Source organism: Thalassophryne amazonica, chromosome 18 (assembly GCF_902500255.1).
Source record: "Thalassophryne amazonica chromosome 18, fThaAma1.1, whole genome shotgun sequence".
In the NCBI taxonomy this organism is placed as follows: Eukaryota; Metazoa; Chordata; class Actinopteri; order Batrachoidiformes; family Batrachoididae; genus Thalassophryne; species Thalassophryne amazonica.
In genome coordinates this window covers 55,745,610-55,763,527 of record NC_047120.1, presented here as the reverse complement: position 1 = coordinate 55,763,527, position 17,918 = coordinate 55,745,610, and the positions used below count along the sequence as shown (strand labels likewise).

The window sequence follows — 17,918 nt, the reverse complement described above, 5'->3', positions numbered from 1 at the left end:
CAGATGTACACATTCTCAGTGTTACTTTTTTCATTGTGATGCGCAAATAAAACTGCTGCTGAGTGTAAGAACAAAACAAACACAATGCATGTCATTGAAAAATGATGACGCCCTCACAAAATGCAAATCAAACAAAGAATCTGAGTAGCAGAGTATGCAAACAGTAATTAAAATAAAACACGCTAAGTCAGCATATGTGTGCTGCCAACTGATAGACAACGAAGCAGTGTGGTGATATAACTCTTATAGGAAAGGAACAGCTCATATTATACTGTCAATGAAGTAGAGCGCAAATCTCCGCCAACAATAGTTTCCAATTCCGCAAATTTTTTCTTTGGAAAAAGAAAAAATTCTTTCTTTTTTAAAGGTCAAAGTCCTGTTAGAAGTGGCTTTTCATAAACTAAAATATAATACAAAATATAGATCAAAAGGGCTTTTCAACGTTAACTTAAAATCAAATATCCGCTAAATCTGCATCACGGATCAGATGTGGATCAAACTTAGTCTATTCATTGAGAGTGCCAGTTTGCACCTCATTGTCACAAATGAGAGTGATTGAGGCACTTTTTATTGAGATATAATGCAAAATGTCCACAAAATCCACAATCCAGATCAGAGCCGGATCAAACTTTGTCAGGTGATAGTGAGTGCCAGTCTGCGCCACACTTTCAAATATGAGAGGGATTGGAGCACGTTTGAATAAGATATAATGTAAAATATACATTAAATGGGGTTTTCTATATTAAATTCAGATGTCCACAAAATCCACAATCCAGATCAGATCCAGATCAAACTTTGTCAGGTGATAGTGAGTGCCAGTATGCACCTCACTTTCAAATATGATAGGGATTGGAGCATGTTTGAATAAGATATAATGTAAAATATATATTAAATGGGGTTTTCTATATTAAATTCAAATGTCCAAAAAAGCCACAATCCACATCAGATCCGGATCAAACTTTGTCAGGTGATAGTGAGTGCCAGTTTGTACCTCACTTTCAAATATGACAGTGATTGGAGCATGTTTGATTAAGATATAATGTAAATAAAATATACATTAAATGGGGTTTTCAATGTTAAATTTAAATGGCCACAAAATCTGTAATCTGGATCAAATCCGGATCAAACTTTGTCAGGTGATAGTGAGTGCCAGTCTGCACCGCACTTTCAAATATGACAGTGATTGGGGCATGTTAGTTAAGATATAATGTAAAATATATATTAAATGGGGTTTTCAATGTTAAATTTAAATGGCCACAAAATCTGTAATCTGGATCAGATCCGGATCAAACTTCGTCTGTCGATAAAGGATACCATCCTACATAATGCTGTCAACTCTGAAAGAAATTGGATCTTTTTTGACAGTTATGATTTTTTTTTAATATTTGTTCAATGTTAAAGGATTGGGATTTTTCCAATTTTCTAAGTTTTTCCTGACTTTTCCCTTTGACCTATAGCCTTTAAAATTGAATCAGTTCTTGTCTATCAGGATATGAATCTTCAGTAAAAATTTCATAATGATATATGGAACATTGTGGGCTCCAGGCTGTTCACAATCAAGCAAACAGAAAGACAAACAGACAGGGCGTGAAAACATAACCACCTCCAACTGTTGGCAGAGGTAAATATATCCAAACATTCTCTTAAGTCTGCTGCTTATGTTTACATACCGAGATATATTTTATAGCACCATCTCAGTGACACTCACCGGCAAGTACTCCTGCCATGTACAGCAGACTTATTCGTAAGATGCCGTGGACCATCTCCAGTGGAACGCCAATCATCAGCTGGAGTAAAGCGTTGAACCCCAGCTGCTCCAGTCTGAGGAGAAAGAAGAGAAAGAGGTTCAAACACTATAATCACTGATGGCCATTATCTTGATGATCCATGGCGCACAGCACCAGTGCATTTTGGGTGTGTCTTCATAAAGTGAATGCTTTCTGGAATATGACAGTGCCACAACTAAAAAAAGTAAAAAAAGAATGAACACTGCCTGTGTATATGTCTTAACGGCTGACTACAAATCTCGGCAAAATCAAGCAACAATAATAGCGCGTCCTCTGTGTTGGTTCATAGATCTGTATATGCAACATAATGAATTAATTAGTCACGGGCATGTTTTAACATGAAATAAACCAATCAAAGTGTCATCTGTCATTAACTTGAAAACAATGTGCACCAACCAATGTTGTTGGACTTTGATGCGCTATATGCGCATCCCTAAGTGTGTGCAAGCAGAGCGTTACGCATCGTGAACCTACTAGTGTACGGTATATCTGAATATGGCGGCATACAAACTCTATAGCTGACTTTAGATCAGGGTTTTGGTGGTCCATGGTGTAATCACGTTCTGCTGCTTCACCGCAGCAATGCACTAGATGCTGACAAGATGCGCGCAGGTACATCTGGTATTTAAAGAACGTGCACGCTGGATGTTGGGCAGACAGGAGCCATGATGACTGCAGTTGCCTTGGGTTGGAGTTTACGGTCCTTTGGGTGTTTTCATGCAGGAATCAACACGGGGGTTTGTGAACACACCCGACGTGCATGAACATGTAGCTGAAGAAGCGCCACACTTGGGCGCGGTGGCCGGGATGATAGACTAGGGGACTCTTCATGAAGTCTGGCTGGTAGGTCTGCAGAACCCACTTGTTTAGCATGATGCCGTAGCTCATGAACACAATAATCTGCAACACACAGACAGAGGAATGACACAAAACTGTCACCACGTGAATTCTTGCACATGGACGTGGCCTGCAGAACATTTTGTTTTCTGAGGCTGTCTGAGCTGGAATAATCTGATGCTTGGAGACAATTACTGCACACAGTATTAAAAAAAAGCAGCACAAATCTGGTTCCATTCCATTAATTTCCTTTCATAGACTAATGACTCGTTGTCTCTGTGAATTAAATGAATGTGAACCGTTATTATTATTATTATTATAATATCCTCATTGTCATTACAGACATTCATTGCCTTTATAAGAACACTGCTTGCCCCCCCTCATGGTTATGCTGGTTTCAGTGTAACTGATGAAGTTCTGGGAAGCAGCTGCAGGTTATCTTCTGCTGCTCAAAGCGTTCTGTATTAGTGGTTTTCTTTTTACATTCATCATGCATAACACTTGCTAACAATAACAGGACAATTAATGCCACGGTGGTGGGCAGAGGGATTAATGACCCCATTCCCTGTTTCAAATCAGCAGCTGCAAAATAAATAACTAAATTAAAACCTGCATCCAGGCTGACTGAGGCTTTCAGCTTGGAGGAATGGTATTAAATGTTCCCACTAAACAGCCAACTCCCCAAACGGGATACCAGCTCATATCAGGTGGGCATTAAAATGCCCAAAGTCTTTTCATCGGATCTGATCCGAGCAAGTCTGAAGTCAGCATTGTGAGCTGCAGCAGAACACTGCAGGCCATAAATGTTTGAGGAACACCTGAGTATGAGGGGCTGTCGTAGCACAACTACCTTGGTTCAAGTGGCTGACGTTGCGTCCTGTCTCACCTGGACAATGGTGACAACGGCGATGAAGACGGGTGGAGGACACAGGCGGTTCTGGTGGAAGTACCACCGTCGGTCCGTCTCGCACGGCAGGATCTCATAGGCCACATATCGCACAAAACGCTTGTACAAGCCCAGTCCCGTTTCGTCCAGCAGGATCTCCCTCTGCAGAGTGCGGCGGCCATTGGCGATGGCTCGCCGGAAACTGCTGGAGCGCTTGCTGTTCATCTGTGGGAAACAAACAAGCAAACAAACAAACAAACAAAAAAGGCAGGTATATTCTTTTGAAGTCCTAAACAGCATCTTCAAACTATACTACATGAATTGTGCAGAATCCCAAATGAAATGCATGATTTTTCTTTGAAGCAACTGACCATTGTGGAGCTTAAAGACCCTGTTTTAAGTTGTAGAAGTTGTTGCACGATGTGTGAGGTCACCAAAAACGATATCTTTCAGTGAATGACCCACATGTAGACTAATTAAAAAATAATGCAGTGCTAAAATACCCACGGCCATATGAGCATTGTCTTCTTTATGATTGGCAGTTGCTTAATTAGTATCCCAGTGCAAAGTATATATTCAAATATATAAATTATTACAATCCTATTGTCTTACGTACAATTTGTTCAATAAAGCCACTCTATCAATCAATCTATCAATCATAAACAATAGTAACATTTTAATGGTGTCTTCAGGAGGGTGTGCGTGTGCATATACATAAGCTTTTGACAAGAATGGAAGTTAGCTTTGAGTTAGCAGAAGTTAGCATGCATGCTGACATCTGCAAAATGCTTTGTAAATCATTTCAGAGGTGTTATCAGGTTACAAAAACAGCGTTTTCAGTTTTATAAGGGTTTATGTCTCTCTAGCTTTTACATAATAAATGACAAAGAGGTTATATTTACACACAAACAGAGTTTGTAGCTAGCTAGACCAGCCTGTGATGTGATCACGCTAACATCCGCAAAATGCCTTGTAAATCACTCCAGAGGTGTTATCAGGTTACAAAAGCAGTGTTTTTTAGTTTTATAAGTGTTTACGTCTCACTAGTTTTTACATAATAAATGACAAAGAGGTTATATTTACACACAAACAAACGTAGTTTGTAGCTAGCCTGACCAGCCTGTGATCTCATCATGCTAACATCCACAAAATGCCTTGTAAATCACTCCAGAGGTGTTATCAGGTTACAAAAGCAGCATTTTTAGTTTTATAAGTGTTTATTTCTCTCTAGCTTTTACATAATAAATGACAAAGAGGTTATATTTACACACAAACAGAGTTTGTAGCTAGCTAGACCAGCCTGTGATGTGATCACGCTAACATCCGCAAAATGCCTTATAAATCACTCCAGAGGTGTTATCAGGTTACAAAAACAGCATTTTTAGTCTTATAAGTGTTTGTTTCTTGCTAGCTTTTACATAATATATGACAAAGAGGTTACATTTACACACAAACGAAATGGAGTTTGCAGCTAGCTAGACCAGCCACTGACTATGGCTGTCACCCTTGCTCCTCAAAAAACAGAACAGAATGAAACAGAATGTGACTTTTTAACCTCTTTAAATAGGTCAAGTTCAGCCATCTCTGAACTTTTACATTTTTGAACAATTAGATTTTTTTTTATACATATCGACTATGAAGTAACTGAACAAATGTTTTTTGAATAGGATGATTAATAAGCATTTTACAGCGGCTCAGATTTCCTCTGTGTGCTGTAACAGTCCCACCAGCCAGTCTGACACAAAGATAAAGATGTTTGGTAAAACTCTGTTGAGATGAGTGGCAGCTGAAGATTGTGTTCTGATTAGTGCCTAAATGAGCAGAAAAAGAGTACTGTGCTTGTACGAATGCTGTTTTTCTTTAACTACTATTATTAAAGTAAAGAAATCTCTTTTCTACATATATCTCTGCAAATACAAGTCAAAACAAAGCTACGCCAGGTGCAGAAATAGTACACTCATATTCTTTTTAGAATGAAAGAGATGAGAGAACTACAGATGAATATTCATGACTGATATAATGAAAACGCTGCTCTCAGTTTAAGCGAGGCAAAGAAATGTTTTGTACATCCACCCGCAGGGTCAACCGAACCTTGGACCCCGTAACAAATAGGCCGTTGGAGTGATTTTGCCCTTATAAAGTAATCAATTGGTGAGCGGAAATGGAGAAACTGTGCGAGTCGAGCTGATGTGCATTTACGTTATCAGAGACACCACGTTTGCCAAGTGAGCCAGAGCTCTGCAGCAGCCCGCAGCACCAACTCTCAATAAGTTCCTTTAATAGAGGCTTAGGATGAAAACTACCCTAATGCCACCGTTCTGACAGCTGCGGCACAGCACCAACAGGATCACTGCACAGACTTATTTTGTATCAGGGCTGCTGCTGCAAATTCTGCCGTTTTGCCAGCTGTCTGCAGCAGGAATCCTTCGAAGTTAATATGTGTATAACCTTACAGATAACAAGCACGCATGACTCAGAGGACTGCGATACCAGCAGACCAAAAAAAAAAACAAAAAAAAAAAACAACAGTATAGCTCCTGAGAGAACAACTGGGCGGTAATTATAGTCAATCATCTTATGAGTTACGATGAGAATGATGCTTTCAGAAATGAGTTAGTTTGCAGAGAAGAGAAAGGGGTCAGGTGTGCATCAGCTGTGTGCACGTTACACATTTACACACATATATATAGTAAAACTTGCCTAAACCTTCATCGGACAAAAACAAAAGTCCCAATGTTTTTGTTTGGTTTTCCATGTAATAAGCACTGTTTATAGCGGATTTTGTTTCACTCACATCGGACAAAACATCCTGTCCGACTGCAATGCATTTTCTTTAAAAACCCCTCACATGTACCCGATGGAGCCTTCTGGATTGACATGCCCAGTAACAGAGGTACAAAATTAAGTTCAGCACTAATACTCGCCGTTTTGAGGGAAGTGGGTACCGTAGTTCCAGGATTAAAAGCCCAGCCATTTGTTTTTGTTTTTTTTTTTCAAACCGTGCTCAGACCCGGGACCTGATGTGCACCTGCTTAATCATATCACTGCACAGCATGCCAGCAGTTAGTCCAGTGATATATATACAGGGGTGCACATAACTGGTACTTATCATGATCATGTGTGCTAAAAAAATCATTGATGCACAGCACACAGAGGGAAACACTTTTCCTACAATCTGTCATTGCTTTCCTCTTATGACGTGCTTCCCTTGTGTTTTCTGCTGCGCATCTTTTATTTTTAGCATGTACAAGCACCATGAGTACCAGTTAGTGTGCTGCTGGGTATACACTCATTATATGTGAACAGACCGAGGGGCACCGGGACACAAAGTGTGGGTCAATATCTATAAATGAGGGTAACCTACAGTAAGACGGACTACAAATAAAGCTGTTTTCCTCCATGGAAGTGGTTATATTTATAATAATCTACCTGGCAATTGAACAGATTTGAGGTGCATTTTCTTCTCACAAGATTTCTGTATTGGATATGGTTTGTTATGAGAGAGATCTAAAAGAACCAGTACAAATCTTTTCTGAATGATAACTTTATGAACTGGCTTGTCATTAGATCTGATCCAGAATGGGATGGAGCCAAATGGGACCAGTGCTGCGTTTACACATAACGACAAGTCACGAATGCCACGAAGTACACATTCTTGGCCGCTGATCACGAATGTGATTATTCGGGGCAGAGGCGTCAGGTGTCCTCAGGAACTGCTGCAACATGTTACCACACGTTACGATTAATGGCACGTGTTGCTGGAGAATAATCAGGAACCATTACGCACGGTGAAGAATAGTGTTCCGCGTTGTTGCGCGCTATTGCGAGTAACAGCGCATCGTTAAGTTCTGTCACGTTGTGAAAGAAGTGAACTGTCTTCACACACACACACCCATATTCATCCAACCGAATTCAGATCGCTCCAGTTTTTCAGAAGAACTTGGTGACTACATGCGTAGTTGGGCTCTGTGCCATGGAGTGGCGCAGAGAGGAGGAGGAGGACAGAGCCAGATATGTGGCTTCATGCGGCTCTCGTCTGGCGCATTTTCCCAAACATCAGGCACATGCAGCAGGTGGAACACCTGTAGGAGCGCGCTGAAGAGCACTGAAATTCGACTTTTAGCCGACTTGGTGTCAGCAATCAAACTGAATATTGTGCAGCAGGGTTTAATTGTGCGCACGCTTCTTCCTCCGCCGGACTGGAGGAGGTGCAGAGATGTCTGGCTGCACGTGAGTCTCCTCTCGCTCCTCTGGTTGCTCAGACTCGTTCTCCCGCTCATCGGTTACAACAGCAGGTGGAACACCTGCAGGAGCGTCCTGAGGAGCTTCAGCAGGAACTGTGGAACAACATTTGGAGCCGAGTTTAATTGTGCGCACGTGACAGAAAACTGATTCGTCGTGGCGCGCAGTGAAATGTGACGCCGCGTTACACGTCGTGTCAAAACTTGACAGGTTCCATGTCACTTTGTAATAACGCGTGACAGTTTGGGCTCCAAGAACCATCACAGGAACCACTACGAACGTTGTCACGTTCTATTAAAGATCACTATTCATCAAGACGGATCAATACGCTCAGTTGTGACCTCCACGAAGTGAGACGAAATGAGGGTGGTGTGTGACATTCGTGGAAGATTTTTTGACAGGCAAAAACATGCTCCACAAATATCAAGAATATCACGCACCAACACGCACTATTAAGAAACCTATTCAGATGCGTTAAGTCACATTAACAATGTCAGGAATGTGTCACGAATGACAGAAACATTCGTAACGCGTCTTGGTTATGTGTAAATGCACCTTAAGGCTGGTTTTTATTTCTCACTGATAACAACATGTGAATGTGGGGACAATCACACCCAATGGAAACAGGCAACACTGCAAGATTTGTAGACAGTCACTTGGCATATACCTGGAAATTTTGGAATTTAGATGAAGGAAGCACGGAGAACCTTCAGTAAGCCTTCAGTCAAAAATATTTGCTTGTGAGGGTTTGATTCGAGTTAGATACATAAGGACATAAAGTGTTTTTGAGTGACCGGCAAAGGAGTTGATTAAATATGTGAGTTTCTTCTTCTGTTTCTGGATTGTTTTTAAATGGCTTTGAACTCCAATTCCACCGACAGTTCTGATGTTGACGTGCGTGCTTGTCACGGGACAACATATGAACGCTGGAGTCCCAAACATGCAGATGGCCTGTCACCAAGCCAGTCAAATCTGGCTCAAAGGAATTTGAGTTGGATGTCACGTTGGACACTCGGCTCTCTTCTACACCATGTATTTCTGTTCCAAAAAACAAAGCTGACTCATAGAGAAGTCCACAGAGTAATTAAGAAACCAGAGGGACAGAAAGATGTGTTTTGGTCAGTAAATAGGACAACACCAGTGTGAAAGCTACTCATTGTTTACCATCCCCTTCAAAATTGGAACACAATGGAAATGGGCCATTTTTTTCATCCCGACATAATATGCGGAAGATGACAACAATATGTGACAGTCAGAGTACAAGACAGTGGCGGCTGGGCCATAGAGGGCGCTCGGGCGCTGCCCTCCTAGATGTGGAGGGGGAAAGTCATAATATATATATATTTATAAAGTATTATCAGTGTCAGTTTTACTTAATAGTATGTGCCTACATGTAATATGAACGATTAAAACAACACTTCCTCCAACTGACTCATTCAACAGTGCATTTCCACCGACAGAAGCAGAGAACGTATCATTCCTCGTCTTGGGCGATCATTCAAAGCGCCCTTGAAGTGCAGCGAAATAACCAATTGTATGTAGTTGCTAGGGAAAATTAATAAATATTTGGCAAATCAACATTGCCAAAATTAATGGCTTTGGGGCGCCGTAATTTTAGCCCCTGCTACAAAAATGCGGGAACATTAGATTACAGTCAGTGATACACGTGACGCTGCAGCTGCTGCTGTCAGTCAGTCAGTCAGGAAGAGATGATGGTGACGACGACGTTTGGGTTATATTTATTTATTTTTATTTTGTCTCCGTGTGTTTTGCTGGAGTAAGTTGAAGAACTCTGGGACTCCTGCTCGTTATGTCTTCCGAGGTTTAAAACGGGACAAAAACGAATTAAATCAATGACACCAAAGTTTGGCGGGGATCCTTTTGGAGGCGCATGGAGGTGCGCACATCAGATCTTTCTCGTGGTTTAATGACAATTGCACATCCCGGTTGGAGGAGAGACGTTTGTCTGACTCGTTATAAACCGTGTCAGGCTTCAGTCACACTGTCAGCGCGCACACGTCACGGAGGCTAACGATCTGCGCGGATAGAAAGGAGCGCATCCACCTCCAGCTCAGGTGAGCTGACGAGCTGCTCGGATTTATTCCCGAATGTTGCTCCTGGTGTGGAAACGAGGATGAAAACTTAAGATAAAACGAATGAGTGATGTTTTTTTTGTGTTTGTTTGTTTTAGGGGGTCAAAGCTGTTAACCTTTTTGGGACAGCAGACCAGTTATAATGGTAATAGGGGATGCCGGGGCTGTTTGTAACAGTGTTCAAAGCTGCAGCCATGCTGGTATTTTGATTTCACTTTACACGTTATGAGGATCAGTTCAAAGAAGTGAAATATTCTTTGGAGTATTCCACAGTCTAAAACAAATTATTTGCTCAGTTTAAAAACAAAACAAAACCCTAAAATAGCAATTTGCATGTTTTTTAAAGAAATTCTAACTCAGCCACTGAGTACACACAAGGCATTTATAGTCAGACAAACCCAAGTTTAGCAAAGTATTTAATTAAGTGGTTTTGTATACTTAATTTGCTTTGTCCTCTACACTCTTAATTAATTTTAACCAATTTGATTTAAAGGATTTGGTGTTATTAGTTAGTCAAGTTATTTAAGTTTTTCAAGCTTCTTTAGTTTGCCTCCATTCCACTCAGTAATGTTCATGCAAAATATTACCTTAATTTTCTCTCGCTCTCTCTCACACACACACACACACACACACACACACACACACACACACACACACACACACACACACACACACACACACACACACACACACACACACACACACACACACACACACACAAACATTTTCTGTCTCTCTCTCTCTTGGAAGGTCGTGTGAACATTGTGATGTTTTCTATTTTGTTAAGGGGGTGTCATTGTGGACCCCAGGATCTGTTTGTCTGAAGATAATGGCAGTGCAGTACAGTTTGGTGTACTATGTGTGTAATTGCTGTCAAATAGTGAAATGTTCTTTGCTCAAGAACTTGAGTGTTGTATTGCATTTGATACTGTTCCTTTCCAAAGTAGAAATGGGGCCTGATATAGCTGTAAATGGTTAACTTTATCTGTAAAACTGCTGATTTTGAGAAGGACATGTAATGACTATTGTGGAATTGTAGTAATTTTCCGACTGTTCTCTTGAATGCCTGTACTGGACAAGGCAAGGGAATCTATTGGCATAGCAGCCCCACCAAGACTGTTTTTCACCAGCCGCCACTGGTACAAGAAGAAACACAGGGGCTTGTTCTGTATCAGAGATCCTGTCTTCTGTTCACACATTATACCAGGATGGAATATTCAAAGACAAAACACAGCTTCAAGGGATAAATTCTCCTTTTGTAATCTTTGTCATATTTCATCATTGTTGGTGATCAAGCTCCACTCATCTTCATCAACTGTGCATTGCCTTTTTTTTGCCAAATAGCAGGAGATAAAAATACATTGGTTTCAATAGGGTAACTACAAGAACAAGAAAGTCCAATACAGGGCGTGAGACCTGTTGGTGCCGGTGCTTATCTTCGGATTCTGGGGTATCAAGCAGATGAGAGTCGACAACTCCTCCTGGACGGGTCGCTAGTCTGATTCAGGTTACTTCCCCAGCTGTGGCCAATATACCCAGTTACAGCTGAGTGGACTGAGACTATGCAGACTAACTGTCGTGTCCAGGACACAGACAGGTAGCATGAGCAGGATTCAAACCCACATCTAGATATTGGCTGGCCAGCTTCTTATCCACTCAAGTACCTGCTCCACAGGGGGATAACGACAGTGGATCATCTCTAAATAAAATGAAAATCCAATTTTTCCAAACATTAAAATTGTGTAGTCATTAAAGCAGTCTTGTGTTTTACGATTACTTACAACATATATTTTTGGTAATATTATTAAACTAATATAAAGACTACTTATTGTGTGGGAACTCCACGCTAAACAAATAAAACTAATATATGATTGGCAGAGGCTTAATATAAACAGACTGGCACCTTCCTACCTAGCTGACCTAATTAAACCCTACGTACCGGCCTGGGCTTTGCGTTCTCAGGGTGCAGGACTACTTAGTGCCCCTAGGGTGAATAAAAAGTCTGTGGGTCACAGAGCTTTCTCTTATCATGCCTCTGTTCTGTGGAATGATCTCCCTGCATCAATAAAACAGTCAGATTCTGTAGAGACTTTCAAGTCCAGATGTAAGAAGAACTTATTTTCCCTTTCGTATGGCTAGCATACTGGCATAGTATGTTACTATGCTTTTTACTCTTTTCATTCATTTTATCAGGAAACGGAGCGTGCCGCAGCCTCAACTTTATCTAAATTCTGGGTCTTTTAGTGAAGCTCAGGGCTAGTGGCCGGCGATCACTTTAGTATTTCTTCTGTTTTTCTTGTTGCTTAATGCTGACAAATTACACTGTATTTGTTGTCTTTCTGATGCTTGATTCTGCTTTTTTTTTTCCTTTTCTTTCTGTATGAGGTGCGGCTCCATCCAGAGATGGGTGTAGTATCTGTTCTGGAAACTGTCCTGTGCACCGGCAACATTTCCTTTATGTTCGTTTTGTGAGTTGTTTTGTAATTTGTGTCTGTAGCATGGCCCAATCAGAGGGTCACCCCTTTGAGTCTGGTCTGCTTGAGGTTTTCTTCCTCAGAGGGAGTTTTTCCTTACCACTGTTGCTCTGAGGGTTGGTAAGGTTAACCCTTACTTGTGTGAAGCGCCTTGAGTCAACCTTGTTGTGATTTAGTGCTATATAAATGAAAATAAATTGAAATTGAGGTCAGGTCTGGGAGCTCACACAAAGGAAAACATACAACTGACAACATAACTTGAATGTGGAATAGAAGATCCAGTCATTTTGGTTTGTTATCGAACTACTGGAGTGTTACCGATCTGAAATATTGAATTGGCGCACTGCTACTGAGGACACAGAGACTAACTGGCCATATTTCTTTAGGGGTTTTGTATGACGAGTATGTCGTTAACCATCAGTGATAACTTCAACTTTTTTGTTTTCTATCAAAAAAGTATTGTAAGTAAAGTATTGCACTCAGAGGCATGATTGCGAACAAGGTTTTAAAATAACTAGGATTTCGGAAATAAATAAATAAAAAGCCAACTTTAAATGCCACGGGGGGGGGGGGGGGGGGGGTCTCAAATGAGCCATTAATGAAGAAGTAATGAACATAGTCGGGCGGCCTTTTACATTTAGAGAAATCGTTAAGGAAAAGCAACAAAAGAAACAGCTAATCTGTTTTGGTGCAGCCAGCGTTAGCGCAGCGGGATGCAGTTAACTGCCAGAACTGTGGGTAATTTTTGCCGCTGCTGGGTGTACAGCAAGGGTGCGCGGGCCTGTTGCACACGTGATAACCAGAAGGACGTGGAGCTGGGCTGCTGACTCGTCTGCAGATGCAGGGAAGCATATTTAGTATGAAAATCAGGCCTGGAGAATGTAATTATACTGCACTTGAGGCGCGGAGGGGGCGCAGGAGGAGAGGGACATCAGCACGCAGAGAGAGAGAGAGAAGAAATTAAGAATGCAAAATTAAAGAATCGGAAAGCTGCAAATGGACAAAGAAGGCTTTCGATATTGTCACCACTACGGTGCTAAATGCACAATACAGGAAAAGAGGTGTGGCAGGCGTGGTTTATCTGCATTTCGCTCATTGACAACACCTTTGCACGCTTGCACTTTGTACATCTCAATGGTCTTGTTGAAAGCTTGTGAACGTTACCCCCCCCAAACCCCGGGCATGCAGCTAGTGACAGGCATAACCGCCACCTCCAAAGGGAGCGTTAGCAGCCTTTGGATGCAACGACAGGCGAATGACCCGAGGGCAAACAATAAAGAAGCACCAAAAATAAATAAATCAATCACAAAACGCATCAGCGAGGAGAACCTCAGAGTTTGTCTTGTGTAACCGCGGAAGCTTTCCAAAGTGGCAACAACTGCCTGGGAGTAACTGATGCTGAGACGAAGAGCAGAAAGAGAACGTATTTCCCTTTTTAGGGGTCAGCAGAATGAGCCAAAAGGCACAGGCACATCGTCCTCTGCCTCTTGGAAGCAGCGTTAGTAGCTCGCTGCACACGCTGCGCTCAGCTCTACTCAGTCGTCCTTGATGGATTAATTAGCCACACCACATGGTCAATACCGCATGGCTCAATGTTAATTACCAATAACCATTAAAACACGTTTGAAAGGCCATTCGGTAAATATAAACGCTTATGATCTGGTGTCACTATTTAATCATTTCATGGGTTCACTATCTTTCACTTCCACTGTTTTCAAACATCATCTTATTACAGTGATGACACTGAGGCTTTCACTGCTCTGTTCACACACACAGACGTCCACATACAGATTGACCACCATCATACATGTTGGCTGAATTCATGATTTCCCATCAATTAAAATAGTGCACTGGAAAGATTAACTATGAAGTATCAGATACCTCAATGTCCACTGTTATTCTCTCCTTATACAGCAACATTTGGTCAGATTATATAGTTATGCGACTGACTTATGCTGTTATGCTGACGATCTGCAGTTGTACATGTGTGTTTTTAGGTAATATCTCCCATATAGCAAAGCTTGAGGTGTGTCTGGTTGCAATGGAAAAACTGGATCCTCTTAATTTTTTTGACTCTTGAACTCAGAGAAGACCAGGATGATTGTTGTTGGCTCTACTAGACAGACGTTTAAAACTTTAAGTCATATGGTCACTGAGTGGTTCATCACAGTGAAAAAGTTTAATATGTTGGCGCGATTTGATTCAACATTGTCTTTGAACATCTACATTACAGAAGTGGTTCAGACGGCCCATTTTCATTTGTGTAATACTGCAACGTTTAAACCTGAATTATGTCATGTGCCAAAACACTGATTCATGCTTTTCTGTTCTCCTAAGATGACCACTGTAAGACTCTGTTTACTAATTTACCTCACAACAGTGTGAGATATCTTGAGATGATTCACAATGCAGCCACTTGACTTTTGACTAAAACCAGGAGATTTCATCACATCACACCTGCTCGGAGCAGGTAACTCAGTGGGACAGAAGCTGGACTGCCAGTATTTAGATATTTAGTTTGATTCCCAGTCTCTGGCTACCTGTCTGTTTTTGGACAAGGTGCTTCATCGGTATTGTCTCAGTACACCCAGCTGTACATGGGTACCAGCTTTGACTGGGGATGTAACCCATCGAGGGGGAGTCTCACTGTAGTCTGATTCATACTACAACCCCTGGCAATAATTATGGAATCACCGGCCTTGGAGGATGTTCATTCAGTTGTTTAATTTTGTAGGAAAAAAAAAGCAGATCCCAGACATGACACAAAACTAAAGTCATTTCAAATGGCAACTTTCTGGCTTTAAGAAACACTATAAGAAATCAGGAAAAATAACTGTGGCAGTCAGTAACGGTTACTTTTTTTAGACCAAGCAGAGGGAAAAAAATATGGACTCACTCAATTCTGAGGAATAAATTATGGAATCACCCTGTAAATTTTCATCCCCAGAACTAACACCTGCATCAAATCAGATCTGCTCGTTAGTCTGCATCTAAAAAGGAGTGATCACAGCTTGGAGAGCTGTTGCACCAAGTGGACTGACATGAATCATGGCTCCAACACGAGAGATGTCAATTGAAACAAAGGAGAGGATTATCAAACTCTTGGAAGACGGTAAATCATCACGCAATGTTGCAAAAGATGTTGTTTGTTCACAGTCAGCTGTGTCTAAACTCTGGACCAAATACAAACAACATGGGAAGGTTGTTAAAAGCAAACATACTGGTAGACCAAGGAAGACATCAAAGCATCAAGACAGAAAACTTAAAGCAATATGTCTCAAAAATCGCAAATGCACAACAAATGAGGAACGAATGGGAGGAAACTGGAGTCAACGTCTGTGACCGAACTGTAAGAAACTGCCTAAAGGAAATGAGATTTACATACAAAAAAGCTAAACGAAAGCCATCATTAACACCTAAACAGAAAAAAACAAGGTTACAATGGGCTAAGGAAAGCAATTGTGGACTGTGGATGACTGGATGAAAGTCATATTCAGTGATGAATCTCGAATCTGCATTGTGCAAGGTGATGATGCTGGAACTTTTGTTTGGTGCCGTTCCAATGAGATTTATAAAGATGACTGCCTGAAGAGAACATGTAAATTTCCACAGTCATTGATGATATGGGGCTGCATGTCAGGTAAAGGCACTGGGGAGATGGCTGTCATTACATCATCAATAAATGCTCAAGTTTACGTTGATATTTTGGACACTTTTCTTATCCCATCAATTGAAAGGATGTTTGGGGATGATGAAATCATTTTTCAAGATGATAATGCATCTTGCCATAGAGCAAAAACTGTGAAAACATTCCTTGCAAAAAGACACATAAGGTCAATGTCATGGCCTGCAAATAATCCGGATCTTAATCCAATTGAAAATCTTTGGTAGAAATTGAAGAAAATGGTCCATGACAAGGCTCCAACCTGCAAAGCTGATCTGGCAACAGCAATCAGAGAAAGTTGGAGCCAGATTGATGAAGAGTACTGTTTGTCACTCATTAAGTCCATGCCTCAGAGACTGCAAGCTGTTATAAAAGCCAGAGGTGGTGCAACAAAATACTAGTGATGTGTTGGAGCGTTCTTTTGTTTTTCATGATTCCATAATTTTTTCCTCAGAATTGAATGATTCCATATTTTTTTCCTCTGCTTGGTCTAAAAAGTAACCGTAACTGACTGCCACAATTATTTTTCCTGATTTCTTATAGTGTTTCTTAAAGCCAGAAAGTTGCCATTTGAAATGACTTTAGTTTTGTGTCATGTCTGTGATCTGCTTTTTTTCTACAAAATTAAACAACTGAATGAACATCCTCCGATGCCGGGGATTCCATAATTTTTGCCAGGGGTTGTATGATACTACGGTATGCAGGGATAATCATCAGCACCGATTGGCCTCAGAGCGTACTGTAGAAAGGACTTCAAACCTGTTTTAGTTTCTCTTCACTGGCATATTGCAAAAGTAAAATCAGATTGTAAGGTTTTGTTCTTGGCTGTCCATAATTTTCCAAAGTATAAGTTGCATTTTTATTTATTTAACTAGTCCTTTCAATTCAGTTTCAATTTATTTTCATTTATATAGCGCCAAATCACAACAGAGTTGCCTCAAGGCACTTCACACAAGTAATGTCTAACCTTAGTAACCCCCAGAGCAACAGTGGTAAGGAAAAACTCCCTCTGAGGAAGAAACCTCAAGCAGACCAGACTCAAAGGGGTGATGCTCTGCTTGGGCCATGATACAGACATAAATTACAAAACAATTTACAAAACGAATACAAAGGAAATACTGTTGGTGCACAGGAGGGTCTCCAGCACAAATACCACACCCATCTCTGGATGGAGCTGCACCTTAAACAGAGAGAACAAACAGAATCAGGCATCAGAAAGACAAGAAATACAGCATAATTTGCCAGAATTAAACAACAAGAAAAACAGGAAATTCTAAGGTGATCGCCGGCCACTAGCCCTAAGCTTCACTAAAAGATCCAGAATTTAGATAAAGTTGAGGCCGCAGCACGCTCCGTTTACTAATAAAATTAATTAAAAGAGTATAAAGCGTAGAACTATACTATGCCAGTATGCTAGCCATATGAAAGGGAAAATAAGTGTGTCTTAAGTCTGGACTTGAAAGCCTCCACAGAATCTGACTGTTTTATTGATGCAGAGAGATCATTCCACAGAACAGGGGCACGATAAGAGAAAGCTCTATGACCTGCAGAGTTTATATTCACCCTAGGGACACAAAGTAGTCCTGCACCCTGAGAACGCAAAGCCCGGGCTGGTACGTAAGGTTTAATTAGGTCGGCTAGGTAGGGAGGTGCCAGTCCATGAATAATTTTATAGGTTAGTAGCAGAACCTTAAAATCTGATCTCACTGGGACAGGAAGCCAGTGAAGGGATGCCAAAATGGGTGTAATGTGGTTGAACTTTCTGTTTTGTGTCAAAAGTCTGGCTGCAGCATTTTGAACCAATTGGACTTCGACTTTTACTCAGGTGCACCTTATATACTGTCCTCCAAACCTGCTTGGGACACCGACGAGGGCGGTCGCATCTCCTCCACTCCCTTATCTCTGCTCTCTGCTTTAACCTTCAAGTCCCTACTG

The 17,918-nt window shown here is 41.1% G+C and overlaps 1 protein-coding gene across 1 annotated transcript in view; it reads right to left on the bottom strand.

Annotated features, from left to right (window-relative positions):
• The window catches only part of rhbdl1 (rhomboid, veinlet-like 1 (Drosophila)), a 115,290-nt gene that overhangs the window by 57,440 nt on the left and 39,932 nt on the right, over positions 1–17,918 (bottom strand). The window contains exons 3-5 of the mRNA XM_034194428.1: positions 3,511–3,735; positions 2,539–2,687; positions 1,709–1,821 (exon numbers count right to left, since the gene is read on the bottom strand). Coding sequence (XP_034050319.1) covers positions 1,709–1,821; positions 2,539–2,687; positions 3,511–3,735 — 487 coding nt within the window. The remainder of the gene's footprint in view (positions 1–1,708; positions 1,822–2,538; positions 2,688–3,510; positions 3,736–17,918) is intronic.